The sequence below is a fragment of the Neolamprologus brichardi genome, chromosome 3 (genome assembly GCF_056152115.1).
Source record: "Neolamprologus brichardi isolate AB-2024 chromosome 3, ASM5615211v1, whole genome shotgun sequence".
Classification (NCBI taxonomy): domain Eukaryota; kingdom Metazoa; phylum Chordata; class Actinopteri; order Cichliformes; family Cichlidae; genus Neolamprologus; species Neolamprologus brichardi.
Window position 1 is genome coordinate 12667634 of NC_142106.1, and position 20809 is coordinate 12688442.

The 20809-nt window shown below is 38.7% G+C and overlaps 2 protein-coding genes across 2 annotated transcripts in view; one reads left to right on the forward strand and one right to left on the reverse strand.

Annotated features, from left to right (window-relative positions):
* The window catches only part of LOC118455958 (programmed cell death 1 ligand 1-like), a 127511-nt gene that overhangs the window by 100237 nt on the left and 6465 nt on the right, over window positions 1–20809 (forward strand). Inside the window, exon 4 of the mRNA XM_087838739.1 lies at window positions 1214–1552. Within this exon, the coding sequence (XP_087694865.1) occupies window positions 1214–1552 (339 nt within the window). The remainder of the gene's footprint in view (window positions 1–1213; window positions 1553–20809) is intronic.
* LOC102782316 (outer mitochondrial transmembrane helix translocase-like) lies at window positions 11180–20467 on the reverse strand. The gene is made up of 9 exons (XM_087838760.1): window positions 20345–20467; window positions 19098–19193; window positions 18821–18941; window positions 15901–16101; window positions 14699–14805; window positions 13840–13929; window positions 13266–13316; window positions 11600–11724; window positions 11180–11303 (listed from the first exon to the last, which is right to left on the reverse strand). Exons 1-9 carry the CDS (start codon window positions 20465–20467, stop codon window positions 11180–11182), a joined length of 1038 nt encoding a protein of 345 aa, XP_087694886.1.

The window sequence follows — 20809 nt, forward strand, 5'->3', positions numbered from 1 at the left end:
CTGTTGGCACGGTCTCTGCGCAGAGAAAATCTGCATTGCGCACACAAAAAAATGCTAACCTGAATTGAAATTAAAGTAAATATGTGCCGACACCGGTGTTTTAGCTAGCAAAGCGGCGTGGCTGATGTGGAGTGAAGCCACATTAATGACAACGTGTACAACATTTGGAGATGTGAGCAGGACAGACGGAAGAAGTAACGGAAAAACTGGACTTTATACCAGTTTTTAAATTGTGTTGATAGGCCAAGTAAAACAAGAGTTAGGATAAAATATCTGCAATGTTTGGTTTTCTTCCTGAATATTATCGTTGTTTATATTTACTGCAGGAAGAAACTGTAAAAACTGCTTTTTATAAGGAAAACACTTGAAAGCACTCTCCACCTGTGAGCAAAGACGAAACCAAAACACCCCACCCTTTCCCATTGGTCGAAAAATGTACCATGTTGACCAATCAAAACATGGTTGTTAAGAAAGGAAGTTTTAGGAGTGACGGCGGCTAAAGCAGTTAATTAAAAGTAGTCTAACATAAATGTAAATGCTGTAATTTGATTATTTTAATAAACCATGTAACTTGGATGGATTCGACGCTGGCGTGACCACAGTGCACACGTCTGCTGTCGCTCACAGTGGTCCACGAGATCGCTCAGGGAGTTTGTGTGTTCGCTCAGACACATGAAAAATTAGAGGGAACATTGTTGCCTGTATGCGTATATTATATATTTATTCTCGCTCCAAATGCCATTAAAAAGAAACTTCCTGTTATTTATTTTGCAAGTTTATATATAAAGCTCCAATCTAAGTGAATGTTGAGTGAGACAACTTTAATTTAAAAAAAAAGATGCCGAAATATGCTCCAACCAAGAATAAGCAAAGAAAAACAAGAGCACTTGCCTACATCAGTTGAAACTGTCCTGAACCACCACTGTGCCTCAGAGCAGCAACATCTTTTGCTTGTATGTTTCCGTCCTCCATTTGATTGGCTACTTTTTTTTTGTTACTAGGAAAATTGCCATTTTTACTCTTACTGAATTCTCGCAGTGTTTTCAGCTGATACCTCTTTGAGTGTCACGTCTCTCTCTGATAACAAATTGTGTGCCAAACGTCACTGTCGGTGTCAACTCTGCCTCCTGTGGTTCAGCGGAGCTAGGAAGCCTTTCTATGCTAAAACCTTTCTAACCTTTCTAACCTCTGCTTTGTGTTTTCATTCTTTCAGACCACAAAAACATCACAATTAAATCTGGACAGAACATCACTCTGCCATGTCGAGCTTCAAACACATCCTTCATAGCTGTAGAGTGGAGCAGATTTGACTTAAAGCCAGAATATGTACTTTTAAACCGCGACGGGCACTTTGACCCACACAGCCAGCATTTATCTTTTATGAATCGAGTTGATCTGCAGGAGAGAAAAATGAAGGATGGAGAAGTGTCTTTGATTCTGAAGGACATGACGACTGATGACACTGGAACGTACGAGTGTCGTGTCTTCATGGAAGAAACACGCTTGTGGAAGTCCATCAGCATCATCACCCTGAGTGTTGTTGATCCTCCAGGTGAGTGAGTAGAGTTGAGTGTGTGTGATCAGAGGTGAAGCTGCTTCCTGGTTGTTGATGTTTGTTTCTAAAGATGTTGTTGATGAGACTTTGTAGAAAGCAGCTGGTCTGAGTGATGTGATCAGAGTGCAGTAGATAATGTGGGACTGATCATTGGAGTCATCGTTGGTCTGTCAGCTGTGGTGATTTTTGTGGCCTTTGTCATGCATAAAAATCCGGAAAAAAGACAAAACATATTTCTTGTTCCATCTTGTCACGAACGGATACGACATTGTTTCTGTAGACGAGCAGAGGCTCATGTAACATCGGCAGTAATATAATTTCCCTTCCTCTTCCCTTTCCCTTTTCATCCCCCTCTTTGAATTGCCACCTTATCGTGGTGGAGGGGTTTGTGAGCTCAGACGATCCTGGGAGCTGAGTTGTCTGGAGCGTTCAGCTCCTGGTAGGGTCTCCCATGACAAACAGGTGATGAGCCAGACTAAGAGCAATTCAAAAAAAAACATTGTACTGTTTGTACCAATCATGTGGACAACAGCTAAATCTGATTTAGTGACTTAATGTCACCTAAGACATGATTGCGGGTTATAAAAACCTGTGATAATGAAAGGACAATATGTAACTGTTAAATGTAATAAAAATGATTTAGACTTGAAACACCAGACCACACAACTCTGTACGAACACACCAACATTTTGGCTGGTTTGGACCAGGTAAAGACAACATTCTGTATCCTGTAAATTCAGGTGTCATATTAACAGATCACTGAAAGTATACCTGCTTTCTATAGACTGGGGCACTTCAGGCTAAATTATGTGTTCACTGCATCTAAAAAACAATAATGATGCTATGTGTTTATTATCAGGTCATTTGTATGTTCATGTCAGTAAGAAATGGAATCAAAATTCTTAGATTAGCATTTATGTACAGTTTAATGTTTTATTGTTGCTGTGCACTGAAAGCAGCAGTTTGGAAATCAGATTGTTGTTTAAACTTTACTTGGTGAAATGTGTGTGGTGTGGGGTTTTTTTTTTGTTTTTTTTTTGTTTTGTTTTGTTTTGTTTTTTTTCCTCCTCTTCAGTACTTTGTGTGATCCTGTACTGACTGTGATCAGTGTGACTGGAGCCATGGTTGGTTTGCAGAACTGTTAATAAAAGCTGTTTGTTGCATGTTTGGTCTGTGTCTGGTCTCTCTGGTATCAATAACTCAGATTATCAGTGGTTAACCCTTTGGCTGCTGGTTATTGGTGTTATTCTATCACACCAGAGAATACACGAGGGAGAGAGAACCAGAATGTTCATACTGCAGTTGAATAGAAAGATGGCACATCCAGGAAGTGCAGGGAAATGTGAGGGAGGTGTAGATTTTAATGAAGGTGATTTAAGAGACTTTGTGAACTACAAGACCTTTTAACCAGTGAATCCAGTTATTTCGTTTGACTAAAACTAGATGTGGGGAAAAAAAACCAAAACATTTTGGTTAAAAAATAAATTAAATTATTGGGGGGGGGGGGGGAATAAAAGTGATCTGTTTTCTTTCTGTTTTTAACTTCAAAAAGTATTATTAACTACAATAGATATACAGATGAAGTTAATTTTATTACCCTAAATTTAAAAAAAAGAATCTCTAATTTTGAAAATTAAAAATTTCAAATCCCATGAGCCAAAAATTTTTCACAACAGAACATAAATAACAAATGTTAAAACTGAGACATTTTACAATCCAATAATTTCAAATTTGATGCCTACTGTAAGTCTCAAATGTTCTTTTAGACAGGCAGAGACCCTCAAAAGACTCATTTGAAGTGGACTGTTTCAAAGTGGGAAAGACTTCTGTGTTCAGACAAATCCAAGTTTGACATTCCTCTTGGTAATCACATATGCCACATTCTCCGAGCTAAAGAGGAGGGAGACCTAGAGTTCAGTTCAAAAGCCAGCATCTTTGATGGTATGGAGATGCGTAAGCGCATACGGTATGGGCAGCTTGTATGTTTGGGAAGGAACTATGAATACTGAACGTTTATAAAGGTTTTAGAGCAACATATGCTCCCCTCCAAGTGATGTCTATTTCAGGGAAGGCCTTGTTTGTATTTGAGCAGGACAACACAAAACCACATATTGCAGCTACAACAGCATAACTTTGTCCGAGACGAGTAGAACGAGCAGCTGTTTCCATTATCTAAGTCCTTCTTCACTGTGTTTCATGAAGAAGAAGCTTCATGAAGGGGGGAAGGGAGCAAAGTTATGCTTCACAGCATAAACCACACTGTGAGCATTTCAAAGATGTGATGGTCTGATCCAGTTAAAGAGCCAGACTCTGCTTACAAAATGCACATCAGGCTCATAAAGGATCATATTTATTAATTCTACAGGTGCCAATAAACCCTCCCACAAAGATGCAGTCATTTAAACTCATCTATCTTCATCAAAGACAACCTCAAACTATTCAGCTGCTAGAAACCTTTATCAAAGCAACACCAAAACTCCAGAAAGTCATAACTTTGATGCTCAGACACCTTCAAACTGATATGAAAAGAAGGGTGGATGCTACACCCTGGTAAACAGACCCCTGTCCCAACTATTCTGAGACCTGTAGCAGGCGATTTGAAATGAGCTCATTCAGTGGATGATGTAAAATATCTCACTTTAAATGTATGTTATTTGTGTTCTGATAAATGTTGGTTCATGTAATTTGAATGTCTTTTAGTTTTCATTTTGTTCAAATTTAAAGAAGGGCCCAACTTTTGTGGGTTTCAGGTTGTAGTTTAGTTTGGTAAAAATGTTTTCGCTGCCTGATGAGGCACTGATGAGAGTTTTATGACTTATTACAACTGCAAGTCAGACTGAGCCTGTGCAGATGCCTCTGTGTCAGGAAACATCTTCATCCTGCTGTGGGGTCAAGTGATCAGTTACTGATAAATTTGCTTAGTACAGCTTAAAAAGGAAACACAACTCAAAGTGTGCATGTGAACACACACATATTCCACCTTCACTTTATTCTCATTAGTTATGTTGTTTGCTGGATCAGCTTCAAGCTCGGATCCAGGAGACAGACACTATCTCTACTTTTAAGACTAGTTTTAAAACTTTCATTTGTGATAAAGCACATAGTTAGGGCTGGATCAGCTGTCCCTGAATCCTCCCTTAGTTATGCTGCAAAAGGCTGCTGGGGGATTTCCATGATGCACTGAGTGTTTCTTCTGCAGTCAAATGTTTCACTCTGTTCTTACACACAACTCTGCATTTGCATCGAAAGGGTCAACATGAACGCCAACATCACCTCAAATTTTTACAGGTGTGCAATTGAGAGCTTGCTGACGAGCTGCATCACAGTTTGGTACGGAAGCTGCTCTGCCAGCAGCCGTAAATCACTACAGAGGGTGGTGAAGGCAGCAGAGCACATCACTGGCACGAGGCTTCCTGCCATTCAGGACATTTATCTCCAGCAATGCCTCTGTAAAGCACAGAGCATCATCAAGGACCACAGCCACCCAGCACATCAGCTGTTCTCCTCCGTCTGGCAGACGTTACAGGAGTCTGTCTGCTCGGACTACAAGACTCAAAAACAGTTTTTACCACCAAGCCATACGACACCTCAACCACAACACTTAAACACACACAACACAGCACTCAGAAGCTACCCTGCAGCTTCACAAGTACTCTGTTTAATCTGCACTGGTCACTTCACTTTATTGTCATTGATATTTATATTTAAAAGTGCAATACTGTAATTTTCTGCTGCTCATTCCTGTGCAATATCCCATCTGCCCTCCCATCATATTTCTTTTCAAGATTTTCTTATTTAATCACTAGTGTACATATATTTATATTTATAGATACATTATTATTATTATTATTATAGATATATTTAGTCATCTTTTCTCTTTTACCATGTCTCTCTAATATTTAGCTCCTTACTATTTTTATATTTTTTATTATTTTATTTTATTTTATTATATTTTCTCTACTGTGCCATGCTGCTGAGTGACTGCTGCTCGTCAAACACATTTCATTGCAATGTTGACCCTGTGCTAACTTGCATATGACAAATAAAACTGAAACTAACTAACTAATGAAACTAATTTAATTATTAGTTATTATTAATACTTGTTTCTCTTACACAGTGTCTTTGTCTTGTCTCCCTCTCCTCACTGCCAACCAGTTGCAGTTTTTCTCACTTTCTTTGAATCTACACTACACTACTACTACGCCATATTGACAAAGTCTAATATAGGGTGCGGTAGATTAATTATTCACTCATTTGACTTTAGAGATACCTGAAGCTTTAAAATAGGAAAGGATAAAGTGGATCAGCAGGGAGAGGAAAACACAAGTGTGTATTCTTTTAGCCTCTATAGAGACATTATAGGTACATGTTTATATGATGTGCAAGAAACAGCACAGTTTGTGTATCAGTGAATTATGAGTAGTTCAACTTCAGGAAGTTTCATCCTGGTTAAACCTCATAAAAAACATCCACCACCACTTTATGAAGCAGCCCGCTAAGAAAAAAAAAAACTTTCTTCAAAGTCAAGGAAAAATGATTCATCAAAGACAAAGGAGGGATGTTTTTGTTTTGTGGCATTTTAACCACAGCTCAGGCCTGAGATTTGAAATAATGTGCCAGTTGTTGCATGTCTTGTTCTGTTTAATTTCATAAAATTGTCATGATGCATAGTATGAAATAATTTAGTTCAGCCAAACGGGAAACAGATGGTTCTTCTTAAAAGAAAAGGGAAAAACTACTGCTGATAAAAGAAGCTACATCATTAATTTAACAGGAGCAGAATAGATATCAAATCAGCTCTCTGACCAGTCAGAACCGGCTCTGTACATATGTTAGTGCCAAGTTCCTGCTCTCATGTGAAATGTGCACAGTCTCCTCAGTGTGTTGCTACTGTATAGATAAACTAAGAGCAAACACACAAAATGAGTTACGCTGAGGCTGTTTTGGATCCACATGATTTCATTTATTAATAGGTTGTTGTTCATTAACAAAATTCAAGAGAGACAAAGAAAGTCAAACTGTTTCACTGTTTTGCTGCAACATAGCAGTCTAACAGCCGGGTGGGAAGCTCCCAACACTTCCTGTCTGGTTTCAGTCATTATAAACATTTTAATGAGATAAAGATCACTGTGTGTGTGGCTCTGATGGATTAACAGAAGCTTTGCTGCTGAACTGTGTTTTGAGCCTCATGTTGATGCCACTAACAAAGAAGTTCACCAAATACTGTTCTTTTTAAGGAAAATGAGATCTTTTAATGTATCATCTGACACGTTGTCCTTGTTTTTCAGAAGTTTTATTGAACCTATTATTTATTTCTGTATTGCTGCTTGGTTTGGTAACAAGAATCTGAACAACAAGAATTGGTTTGGACTTTTGGTAAAAACTGCCAGCAAAGTCTCAGGGCATTGGCAAGATTTTTGGATTTCTAACATGATTAAAATCAATTTTGATTTTCTTTAGGTGTGTTTAATAAAAGCAGAGCACTGACCGACAGGAATGTCTGAGCTGGGCTGGGAGCTCCTGGCTTTTTACTTCTTGTACTCATTGTTGTGATTGCTGCTCTTTTGGTTTGTAGAAAACTGTAAACAGACAAATTCATCCCAACATCTTGCTCCCAAATGGACCAGCTGGCAGCTTTTCTGAAACCTCAGTATTTTTTTTCTTCTGTGATTAAGACGATGAAAGCACCAGCCTCATGTGACCTCAAGTATTAACAACAACAGCACAGCTTTTAACACTCCATTGTCACCAAGCCTTTAATCTAGACCTCCTGAGACATTTCCAACATCATGTGATGCTGGAAGCTCCTGTGCTGCCACCTGCTGGATGATTTATAAAACACAGCGGTCACTGTGAGTGAACATTAAAGCTCAGTTGTAGTTCAGATGTAGGGGTAAGTGAGGAGGCTGTGTTGTGCACCTCAGGGCTTCCAAATGAAAGACTCAAAGTTTTTGTGAGTGTAGGAACACTGGGTTGTTTTTTTGTTTCATTTGCACTAAAGTAAAATTGTTGAGGGCTTTCTGAACTATAGTTAAAATGAAATTTATCACAAACATAAACATATGAAGAGAAAAAAACTGAAACAAATGATAAAAAGTCAAATCAGCAAAGATACACAGAAAAGAAGGTCAGACATGAACTAAGGAGAAACACAAGGACAAATGGAACAATATTATCATCCCTTATGTAGCAAGTTTATCAGAGAAACTAAGGAGAATCTTCTCCAAGCATGACATCCCAGTGTACTTGAGACTCAGCAACACACTCAGCCAAAAACTGGTTTGTTCTTGCAAAACTCCCAAACACAAACTTAACAACGTAGTATATGCTGTACAGTGTGGCGAGGAATGCTCAGACCTCTACCTTGGAGAAACCAAACAGCCGCTCCTCAAAAAGTTGATTCTCTTCATCTGGATGTAACGTTTTCAGTGGGAGAAATTTTTTGTCACTAATCCAAGTGACTTCTTCAGTCTCAGCTGACTGCAGGTTTCCCCAAAACTTATAAACAGTACATTTGCACAATGACAGAAACCAGCCCACTGAAGGAACAACGGGCTGGGAGGTCAGTTCCTTGATTATTAATATACAAATTCTTATGACCATTGATCAACAACCAGTGATCGATGGCCATGAGTACCATTCACAGAGAGTTGGGGAATTGCTGCAATCACAGCATTGTAAGAGGGTGACAAATGTACCCTTAGGCCCCCTCCTCGATTCAGAGATGGTCTTTCCCTTTTCACATAAATGGCCTCCTTGACTCCGCGCTCAAACCAGCGTTCCTCCCTGTCCAGGATGTTACATCCTCATCATTGAAAGAGTGTCCACTGGCCTGTAGGTATAAATAGACTGCAGAGTCCTGGCCTGACGAGGTAGCTCTTCTTGCCTTTCACAAATATCAAAGCTTTGACTAAAGTCCAGCTGGGATAACCACATTTACTCAGGGCCTTCTTGATGTGATGTTCTTGTTCTGGTTGCTGAGGACACTCTCCATATTTTGCTGTGGCTTTCCAATGGACAACAAGGAAGTCAAACTAATGTAGCGTAGCTCATGTCACATTCAATTGTTTGATTGTTCAATTTGTCAATGGTCTCGTATGAAGTGGAAAAGAGGGTTTTTCCATTTGATACGAGACAATAATATAAACAACTGCAGCACAGTACCTGTTATACCTATAGCATGTAATCACTTTAATAAAATATTATGGTCAACAGTATTGTTCGCTGCACTGTCTATCAGGACAAGCAGAAATGAGTCCACTGTCAGAGGCCATAAGATCAATTGTAACCTTCACTAATGCTGTTTCTGTTAGTCTCATTCATGAGCAGTATTCGTTTTCTGTTAAGATCCAGAAGTCTGTGATTTGTTTCATAGTCTGTAGCAAGTGTTTTACAACTACAGGACCAAATAAATAAATCCACCCCACACAAATCAGATGTTACTCTGATTTTATTTTTGAGTAAACTCCAAAATTTCTAACAGACAGCTGGTGCTTAGAATACAGTTGAATAAATATTAAAAAGAGATGATTTAATCATTTACAGGCTGGAGTCTTCATGATCAACATGCTGGTTCAGATGCTGATCCTCTCAGTGGAAATGTCTTTCCTCCTTGTACAAAAAAAAATATTTTTAATGTTAATTTAAATTCAAAATTCACAGTTTAAAAAGAAATCCAGCATAAATGAACATGTTATACTAAAGAAAAGTAAATGGTTCAGTCTAACATGTGCTCCAGTGAGACATTAAACTTCAGTAAAACTATGCAGTTATGAAACGTAACTTTAATCTGAGCAAAAACAAATTTGCTCAGTTGTAAATAAAACAGTGAAGTAAACGTGACCTGACAGACATAACCTGAGTGAATGAAGTCCAGTGTTTAACCAATGAGAGCTGAAACTCAGCAGAGGTTTTAAACCTGTGTGCCGGTGATTGGACATCAGCCGCTGATAAAGTGGGTTCGCTTATAAAGTGCTCTGTAGTTTTCTAAATGTCCATCTCCTCCTTCTAAATCCTGTTTGTCAACTTCAACCCTGATCAAACACAGCCTCCAGCAGCTCTGCGCTCAGAAAACAAATTACATTTATATATTTTGTGCACAATATTGCACCAACATTACAGTATATCGAGCTGCAGCTGCCCACGTTAAACTGTGACTATCACCAGGTAACGTGGGCTTGATTTCTGAATTAGCAGCAGGTGTTAAACAGCTGACAGGTGAACACGATGTATGCAGGTAAACTGAGGGTCGTCGAGCCGATCGCCGGTGTCAGTAGGAAATTGTCAGCTCGTTATTTATGTTACAGAAACACAGACATGTGACCAGGCGGAAATTTGGGGCTGTGGGCTCGGTACACTCTGTCAGCTGACTGTTAGCGAAGCTAGCAACATTGCTAAAAACATCGGAGCAAACAAACTGTTGACAACCTGACATGTGAAGACTACGTATGCTGTCCTCGCCCTGAGTGTCTTAGTTTCACCAGCTAGACAGCGAGATAACGATGCTCCAATAACCAGACTTATTTCCTTTTTGCGCTGATTTATTGAGGAATGGCCTCTGACCATTGCCTTCTCTTTGACCATCGTAAAACTGAAAGTACAAAATACTGTATTAGCTAACCAACATTGAAAACTAGCTTGTTACACTCTTACTACAAGCTAACAAGATAAAACTTTCAAATGTACAAATTATCGAACCATTTTTACACAAAACAAAAGATAATAATTATTTTATCGACACTCATACTTACAGACATATCTTGTCTAAGGCAACAACATTTTAAGGTCCGTATTAGCTTAGAACAATAACATTACGGTATCACTTTCCGCCATCTTGTATTTCTTCTTCACGTTCTCATTTTTTTTTCCTTCCCAAAGTAACCAAACCCATATTACAAAGCGGCCACTAGAGGGAGCTCTAGGGCAGTTTACGACTATACTATCCAATTTAAGTTATAAAAGGCAGAACACTACGCCACCAAATTCTCGGCTAAAACAATGCGGTCTTAAAGTCTGACGTCATTAGTGTCAAATGTTAATAATTTATTAATTAAATAATTAATCAATTAATTAATTAAATGTGTCATTAATTAAATCAAATTATAATTAATTAATGAAACATTTAATTCATTATTTATTTTGTCACTCCTGGCCCTTTATTATGGTGCGCCCCATCTTATATATTTATATATATAAGTATATATGCAGTATTAAGCAAAAGTCAAGAAACGTTAGGTACATACTGTGCGTGCTTCCTATTTAAATATATTGCTCACAGATTCATGCTGACTGACCTGGAAAACATGACAATTCGTGTTCATGTGTACGCTAATGATTAGATTTCTGCTAACCAGTTCTTGAGCTGACTGGGTTGATTTTCCAGACTTGCAGGTCAGGTTGAATGACATTAGTTAGGCACTGCCTACAAAGGAAAGGGCTGCCAAACGCCATATCTAGAAAATCTTTTTTTTTTTTTAAACCCTCTCCTGTCTGGAAGCTTTTGGAATCAGAATTGGGATCTGAATGCTGTTGTTCCAAACACATTTTACTTTTGCAAGAGCAGCTATATATTCTAGGTTCCCCTTGTTTATTTATTCATTTCTATGTGTTGTTTTAGTTATTACATTATGAATAGTATGACAATGTCTCATCCAGTGTCAGGCCACCCAGACTCTTGGACTCCTTCATCTTTGTTGTGGCCTTCTGGAGGTCATCCTGACTAATTGGACGGATGCAGTCATCTGAAAGGCTGAGAGAAAGAAATCAGAACTTCTGAACTTTATAAGAGTAGCTCTGTATCACTCAGTTCAATCATAAAAAATGCCTGCACACTGAGAGAGTGAAAAGGGGAAAAAAAGATGATTTTCAGGTGTGTTGTATTTGTCCTAATTAGCATGAAAAAGTGAATATCATCAGAATATTTATTTTATTAGTAATTGTAAATACCTATTTGTCAAAATATTGACTTTGATCAATATGTCCATTTTAAAACATTTAACGTCCTGTCACTGCACCCACTCTGACCTGGAAATACCAAACACCTACGTGTCAGAATCCATGATTTCTCGGACACACAGTAGTGCTGCCTCACGACAAATCTCTTTGAGGTCACTTCCTGAGAAACCCTCAGTTTCCCTGGCGATGTGGCTGAGGTTAATCAGTGGATCCACCTACAGAGGCAGAATCAATCTATCAATGAATCTAGGAATCATTGTAAATCCTATTTGCCATTTAAAACTCACATGCAAAGGTTTGTGTCTAAGTTAAAACTAAAACCAAGTTTAGAAATCAATCTTTTTTTCTCCTTCTAAGTGAGAAACACTTGATTCGTGAAACTTTTTTTTACCTTTATTGGATTATGGTGAGCTGCTTTTTCTGGATGCACCTGCCCACTAACTAAAGGGGTTATGGAAATTGTCTACATTATTGTTCTGTGTATTGCTGCTGCTACATGTTCTTCTCTCATATTTGCAGACTTTCCCATTGGTTGGTCTTTATCTATAAATCTCTCCCTCTTATTTATGTGTTTATATGCGTAAAAATCATAACAATACAGCCCTTGTTCTCACAATATCATACAATTGATTGTCCCACATATCAAAACACAATTAGGAGTTAGGCTTTGAAATATGCCGCCTCTGTCTCCTGGAATAATCTGCAAAGAGAACTGAAATTGTCAGAAATGGTTACCTTCAGTAAAAGAATGAGAGAACAACTCTTTTAGTCAGCGTGATTTTTTAATGCCACTCTTAACTGATCTGTTAAGAGTGGAAAAGTGTCTTGAAGTTCTCCAGAGGCCTGGTAATGAGCTAATTCATTTAATTCAGGTGTGTTGACTTTAGGCCCACCCCTATTTTCTCATATTAAGTGAGAAGAAGAAGAAGACAATCTCAATGTATCATGGGAACCCCCCCAGCAGCCTACACCTATTGCAGCATAACTAAGGGAGGATTCAGGGTCACCTGATCCAGCCCTAACTATATGCTTTAGCAAAAAGAAACGTTTGAAGCCTAATCTTAGAAGTAGAGATTGTGTCTGTCTCCCGAATCCAAACTGGAAGCTGGTTTAATAGAAAAGGGGTCTGAAAACTGAAGGCTCTGCCAGGAAATTAAAGGTCATCCAGGTCTTTATGTCTTTAAGACATTCCAGCAGTTTAACTAATTGGTGTGTCTGTTGTGACAGACCGGTGTGTCATCTGCATAGCAGTGAAAATGTATGCTATGTCTTCTAATGATGCTGCCTAAGGGAAGCATGTATAATGTAAACAGAATTGGTCCTAGCACTGAACCCTGTGGAACTCCATAATTAACCTCAGTGTGTGAAGAGGACTCTCCATTTACATGTACAAATTGGAGTCTATTAGATAGATATGATACAAACCACTGCAGTGCAGTACCTGTAATACCTACAGCATGTTCTAATCGCTCTAATAGGATATTATGGTCAACAGTATCGAATGCTGCACTGAGGTCTAGCAGGACAAGCACAGAGATGAGTCCACTGTCAGAGGCCATAAGAAGATCATTTGTAACCTTCACTAAAGCTTTCCTTTTCTTCACTCATTTTTATTATGGTGGATTTAATGTTTCTTTGGCTTCATGTACTAAATACATTAAAAGAGCAGAAGAACAACCATGTTGGTAAAATAATGTAAGATCATAAGGATTAAGATCTCAGTCACATGACTTTTTCCCTTCTGCTGTGAACTTACCGTCTCATTCTCCAGGATCAGTCTGAGTATCTGCTTGCGCTGCTCAATGTTCTGCAGAAACAAACACACTGTCAGACTAGTTTTATCCTCACACACCCCTGTCGGACGGTAGTGTGAGCCATAGATTATGTCTCATATGCTGGTGCATGCCGCCTTTACGGTATCACTTCAGCTGGTCATGCACCACTCTGTTTTTGTAACCTAGCACATTGTTTCACGGCCACCACCTCAGATGAAGACATGAGTGTTAGAGCTTTGTCAGTTTTTGCTGCATTTTAATGATATATCATTGGAGAAACACAAGACTTCTTGGGATGCTTTTCTTTAGGTTTGACGTCTTCACTGCTTTATTCCTTCTAATGTGGTGTTATTATCTGAGTGGTAACACCTGCCATTCAGGAGAATACCGCAGCATCCTGTGCCTTAACAGGATAAATAGAAATGAATGTGTGATGATGTTGCCACGGCACGCAGACCGACCAATGCAGAGGGTATACTGCTGCGTTCAGTATGCTTTTTGTTTGTTTGTGTGTTTGTTTTTAAAAAAAACAGACTTATTTTGAAAAGGACATACAGGCAGCTTGATGTGGATCTTTGTGGGCATCCTCCTCAAGATGGCAGGGTCTATGTCCTCAGGACGATTGGTGGCTCCCATAATGATCACCTGACAAAGTAAACTTTTAATCAGATTTTACATACAGACCGAAACTGCGAAGAAACATTTTATTGATCATCTGATCGTTTATATTCAGGATTCACATATATTGCATAGATTATGGAGAGAAATTGGGTTCAAAAGGGTTGCAAATAGGGGTGGTTTAAAAAAAAAAAAAAATCCCAATTCTAATCGATTTTAGGTCAGGGTCTTTCTGGTCAGCTGACATCTGGCTCCAAAGCCCCCCGCAACCCTAAAAAAGATAAGTGGAAGCAAATAGATGGATGGATAATTGATTTTAATTTGAATAATCCAATACTGATTCATTAAATCCTAAAATCAATTTTTAAATATAAATGTATTTTGCCAGAATCTCAGCTTAAAGCTCACAAAACTATTTTAACAACCTCCAAACTGTTAAAAGAGCAAACGATTCAAGAGCAGGTAAATTGATTGATTCTCTAAAAAGATGTAAACATAAAACGCAAATCATTTACCGTTGGCATGAAAGCAAACATCTTATTCTGAAACTGCAAAAAGTTGATGCAAATTTAACTGAACTAGGAGCAAAAATGGCTAAAAACTACAGTTTTGTTTTATGGCCTATGGAAGTGAGTCCTCAAACGTTACACAGAAATTCCTGTAAACATTTGTGAATCAATTTATGCTTGCGGATCACCCTGTATGCATTTGCAACCCTTTTGAGACAAATTCCTCTCCATAATACATCCACATCTCAGTGAATCTCTCAACACTCCATATTGAACCTAAGTTATACCTGGCACTGGTGGTCTGTTTCGAGTCCATCCCACAAACTCATAAACTGAGCCTTCATCATAGCTGTGACTTCATGATCTCTGCTGGATCGACTCCTCAGAAAGGAATCTGTTCAAACACACAGAATAGTTTTATCATCTCAGTTAGGATTTCATTGTTTGAAAATGTTTTGTCTCTTTTTTTGCTTCTATGGTATTTGTCAAAATGTATACAGTTAAGACCAAATATTAAAATACATTCACATCTCTCTTTGAACCGTTTGTGCAGACCAAATTCACTGAAAGCAGAATCAGTTTCTTTATATGTTTAATTTATGTTTAAGAAAATTCTAAATTTTAAGGTAGTACATGGAAAATATCGCCACTAAATGTTAGCAGGTTGTAGTCAAGTGAATTTTGTTTTCTTTCCCTTCCCAATTATATTGTATAATCCTACAGTGTCATGGTCCTGGCTCATTTGAACCAGTGTTTTGTGTTTTTGTATTTTCATGTTATTTTGTGTTATACTTTATGGTTAAGTTTCTTTAGTTAGTCTTGAGTTAATTCCGATATTGCCAAGGTTTTTCTGTTTAGTTCCTTGATTATATATTATTTATTTATTTGTCTTTGCCCTCTGTGCTGCTCTCCATCTCTGTCTGTCTTTATATATGTTGTGTGAGTCTCTAGGAGCAACTTGTTTCCTTCCTTGTGTTCTATTCTATGTTTCCCCGTCATGTCTCCTCTCGCTCGTGTCCCATCGCTCCCTCTCGTCTGCCTCTCCTCTCCAGCATGTTCCTCTATTTCCTCTTTTATTGTGACGGCCCTATGTCCCTGTAGCTGTGTCCCAAAACCTAGGCCGCATCCTCCTGAGGCCACATTTGAGGGCTGATTACTTCAAAGCCAGCGATGAAGCCTGTCCTAATTCAAAGGCCGCTCCAAATGCAGCCGACAAATGCGTCCTTCATTTCCCTGGATTTGAAGGATGGGTTATTTTCGTTTCAGCTAATAAAACTGTATATAATAAAGCTGTTTTGAGTTAACATCCTGCCTACGGGCCTGCATTTGGATCCTTTCCTTACTGCGCTACATAGTCGATTCATGACAAAGTGGGCATTGTAAGCAAAACACACAGTTTAACAAAAAACAAAAACTATTTTTCAAACTTAATTTGTCAAAATGATTTCCACTTTAACAGAGAGAGATAAACTGTATGTGTGTTGCTCACCTATCTCGTCGATGAAGATGATTGTTGGGCCTAGTTTGGAGGCCAGTGAGAACACAGCAGCAGTCAGTTTCTGGGACTCTCCGTACCATTTATCTGTCAGCGTGCTCGGCTTCAAGTTGATGAAAGCAAAGCCCGCCCCTTTTGCTGTTGCCTTGGCGATGAGTGTTTTACCACATCCTGGGGGTCCATACAGCAGCACACCTGTGTGAAGACAGTGGGATTTTGTATTATTTTGCCGATTGCTAGAAATCAAACTACCATGAAAGTAACAGCTTGTTGCTCGCCTACGGACTCAAATGTCCCATCGATGGCAATAGCTCATCTCTCTCACACACACAGTGGACACATATGGTATCAGCTCTGATTTCTATGACTGATTTGATTTCGATGCACAAGGTCCCGATTTATCCCATTTCCTGATTCAGTTTGATTAGATTCAATTCATTTCAGGTTGACTCAGACAGTGAGAGATATTATAATTCTGATTATTTATTAGTACATATCAGAATACTTTATTAATCCCTAAGAAAAATATGTGGGTTGCAGTTGCTCCAAGACAGTAACAGACTAGACTATTTAACAATAAGTTACAGATTTAAGAAATATATATATATTTATATATCTACATAAAAACAAAGCTGACACTTGTGAGTTTTCATCAGGGGTGTGAGAATCACAGCAGAAGCCTTTGTGTCAAAGTAACTGAGGATAAAACACAGAAAAACATGAAATTATGTTCCTCCTCCTTCTCCTTGACCTCTTCCTTTGCATGTCTTTGGATCCATTGTTTCAAACCGGAATGAGCTGACTTTGGCCCTTTTGTCCATCAAATTTTCTGATTGGTGTGTGATACATTTTGGCTTTGTAATTGTGTAGTAACTGAGCTAAAGCTGTGCTGATTTGAGTTAACATTACTGAATGCTAGTGCTTTCTAAGTGACAACATGATGTCAGCACTGACAAATGTACAAATTTGTGTATAGAGTTTTACAGTAACAGTTCACCACATCTGACTCATGTGGTAAAGCAGTGGCATAGTGTTTATAGTTCAGGGAAACGGGTATGCTTTTTGGAAAGTGGCATTAAGGTTTTGAAATTTGGGTTCACAAGATTGGTTGTAGTGTTTAAGCAATCGAGAAAAACAATAATAATAATATTATTATGTTTATTGTAATAGTTTTCTTTTTTTCCCTCTGTCTGAACATATGCCTTAACAAAGTGACAAAGTCCACACCACTATAAAATATACATTTATGAGCTCTATTTCTCTTGTTTGTGTCTTATTCACACACCCAGGGTTCTTAGCCGAACTTACTTCTGGTTCTCTTATTACAGATTACGCTGCATTCAGGAGCCCTAGTCCTTTACTGCATATATCAGGGAGTCAAGTACTTGTTATTTGAGGCTTTTTTTCAGAGCACCTACAGTATTAAGAGTTGTACACAGCAAACAGGCAACATGCAAGACACACTAATTTGCTAAGCTATGATATAATGAAACTGTCAATTATAGTCAGTGTTGGGAAGGTTACTTTTAAAATGTATTCCATTACAAAATACATGCCCCAAAATGTATTCTGTAACGTATTCCGTTACGTTACTCAATGAGAGTAACGTATTCTGAATACTTTGGATTACTTAATATATTATCATGCTGTTTACAACTACATGAATGTACTATTGCTGTGATTTATTACTGTTACTGAAGGTCCGCGGCTCTGAACCGTAATAAAGGGACCTCTGACTAATACGGTTTGTGTCGGGCTCGTAGCCGAAAAATAGCTTTACTTTGTTGTCTGGGTCAACTTTGCTAGCAGAGACAGAGAGAGGCGTTGAAAGGCTGCTCCAACAGAACTTATTGTTTTTGGAGGAAAACACGAACACGGTGTACAGTCGAGTCTTAATAGCTTACCTACAACTGGGCTCGTCAGGCTCTCTTCTTGGCTGCAGTGGTTATTATTATATTTACATGCTTCCAGCTCCCGTTTTTGCTCGATGACAGCTCGTACTTTTCCTTTTTCTCCCTCCCTCGCTCACAGACACATAACGTGTATGGCAGTCCATTCTCCCTGCAGCACGGACTACACTGCCTATGATGCTACATTCTTTAGAGCTATACCTGTAGCATTCTGCCTATTAGCTTAGCACAACAACAACAAAAAGGCCTCTCTCACCCAGGAAACACGCAGAGCCAGAGCGTCACCCTGTAACCATGACAACCGCAACGCTGCCGCTTGGAACAACAGAACGTAGCTGTCAAACAAAACCCAAACAGGCCTGACCCGCCACAAAGTACCGCCGTGTAATCCATTTATTTCAACAAAGTAACTGTATTCTAAATACCACCTTTTTAAACGGTAACTGTAACGGAATACAGTTACTCATATTTTGTATTTTAAATACGTAACGGCGGTACATGTATTCCGTTACTCCCCAACACTGATTATAGTTACCAGAGTACTAAAGAAAGTTTAATTATTTGTTAAACAAATACTTTCACAATCAATACACACAAGCAAACAATAGCATAAGGTGCATTAAACTCTGTCGGAAACTGAAAACTCATTCACAATGAGTATGCCTTAAATAAACAGTGACAAAAACTTCCATTTCTCTGGACACACATACAGGGAAACAAGAAGAGAATCAACCAATTACAAACAGATTAAAGTAAAAGAATTTAAATGGTAGTATAATCAAAATAGAAATTACAGCAAACAAGAAATGGCTATTGTTGGTCGATTATATCTAATACAGATGTAATGTAATGGTTAAAAGCTGTGCATCCTTTGTAGATTTTGATTAAAGTTTCTGTGGGTGTCCTGATTAAGGCAATTTTGTATCCCATCTAAGAATAACTAAGGCAAAGGCTGATGCTAATGGGAATCCTGAACAATAACAAAAAAGTGAATGACTGCTGACCTTTGGGCGGCTGCAGCAGCCGGGATTTCCTGAACAGATGTCTATTCTGAACGGGGAAGATCATTTTCTCCTTTAGCTCGTTGATCACCTCCTCCAGACCTGCGATATCCCTCCATGTGATCTGCACACAGGAAGAAATCTGGATGGATATTGGCTGCAAGTGCTGATGCACGAAAATAAACCCCACACTTCCTGTTTCTGTCAGTACTGGGTGCCGTCAGTTCTTTGTGGTTTATATTTACAGCTTCAGTTTAAACAACATGTAAAGTGGCATTACCTGCATAGTCCGCGGATCAACCCGGTGGGTGACAATGCGCTGTTCATACACCGAGAGTTTAACATTTTTAGATTTATTTTGACCTGTCCTCGTTGTCTGAAAAACACAACAGCAGAAACAAATCAAAGGCTCAGCCTTTGCTCTATGTCAGGATCATACTGTCCTCATCAGCAGGAGACCATTTTCTCAAATAAAACATTCAGGATGAAAGATGTATGTGTAGGTTCTCTGTCATCTGGGTCATGGCAATCTAAGGAGCTTGGAAAGAAAAGTAACTGGAAGAGCAGTTGTGCCATAGTCTACAGGATGATTGTTAAAATGTACCATAAAGAAAAGACAGAATTATAGTCGAGAATAAGCAATAAGCTTCTCCTGGATGGCCGAACTCCTCACCCTATCTCTAATAGAGAGGCCAGCCAGCCTTCGGAGAAAGAAATCTCATTGTTGCTGCTTTTATCCGCAATTTTGTTCTTTTGGTCACTATCCAAAGCTCGTCACCATAGGTGAAGGAAGGGACGTAGATCGGCCAGTAAACTGAAAAATCTGCTTTTACGCTCAGCTCTCTTTTCACCACTACGGACCAGTACAGTGTCCACATCACTACAGTCATAGCATCAAACCGACAGACTCTCAGTGCAGGACTCACTGCCTACGTCCTCACAAATTCTCCTACCCTCTTCCTTTACATCTGATGCGTTCATCGAGGTGAAAGAAAAAAAAAGGTTAGGAAAAGGAGATAAGACAGAATTCGGGAACCTACAGGTTTTTGGTTACATCCTGTTAGAAATGTTCATCCTACGGTAAAACCTGCCTGGCAGATCTGATTATGAGCAGCTTCAATCCATTCAGTTTGGGTATTTGTGCTCAGACTGATTTACTCAGAGCATCTGCTGACTGTGGAAAATTATATCATTAATCTCTTGTCTTCTTTCTTGTTTGCACAAAAGCTTGTTCTGTATAGTTATTAATCAAAATATTTTTAAAGTATAATTCTAAAAATGTCATTATCTTTATAAATGAAAAGAAAGGCAAAATTAATATATTCACTGAAATTATCAGGTAATATCTGCACATCAGCAAATCTGAGATTAAATCATGAGAAAGAATCAGAATTAATCCACATTAAGGTGAGACAAGAAAAAAAACAAACAAACAAAAAAAAAAAAACATCTGAAGACAAAACCTGTTGCAATAAATCTTGATTCCCCTCTCACCTGCCTGTGAGGCTTCTCCTGCTGATTCCTTACCTGGTATAACTGGTATATGATGCCTAGGCTTAGGCCTAGGCCTACGCCTAGGCCTACGCCTAGACCTTGGCCTAGGCCGAGAAAAACAGCGATGCCTCCAGCTCGCACAAAGCTCAGTCCCATTGTCACGTCACAGATTCTGAGACACAAACAGGTTTACACAGGGATTAATGTATAAAATGCTATCAAGAAGATGAATACAAACAGCAGGAGTATAACAACTCACCACCTCGTAACACTCTCTCACTCACTGCTTGTTATTACTGTGTGGAATACAAATGTTTTATGAAGGACAGAAGTCTAAAAAATACCCAATCTAGAGTTTTAGAAAGCTGAGGAAGAAACTGAGACAATGCAAACAATCAAAAATATCTAAAGCTCACTCAGAATTGGGGATGGGATACTTGATACTGACATTTTGACACTGTGTTGAGCTGACAAAGTACAAATTTTTCAAAACACTGG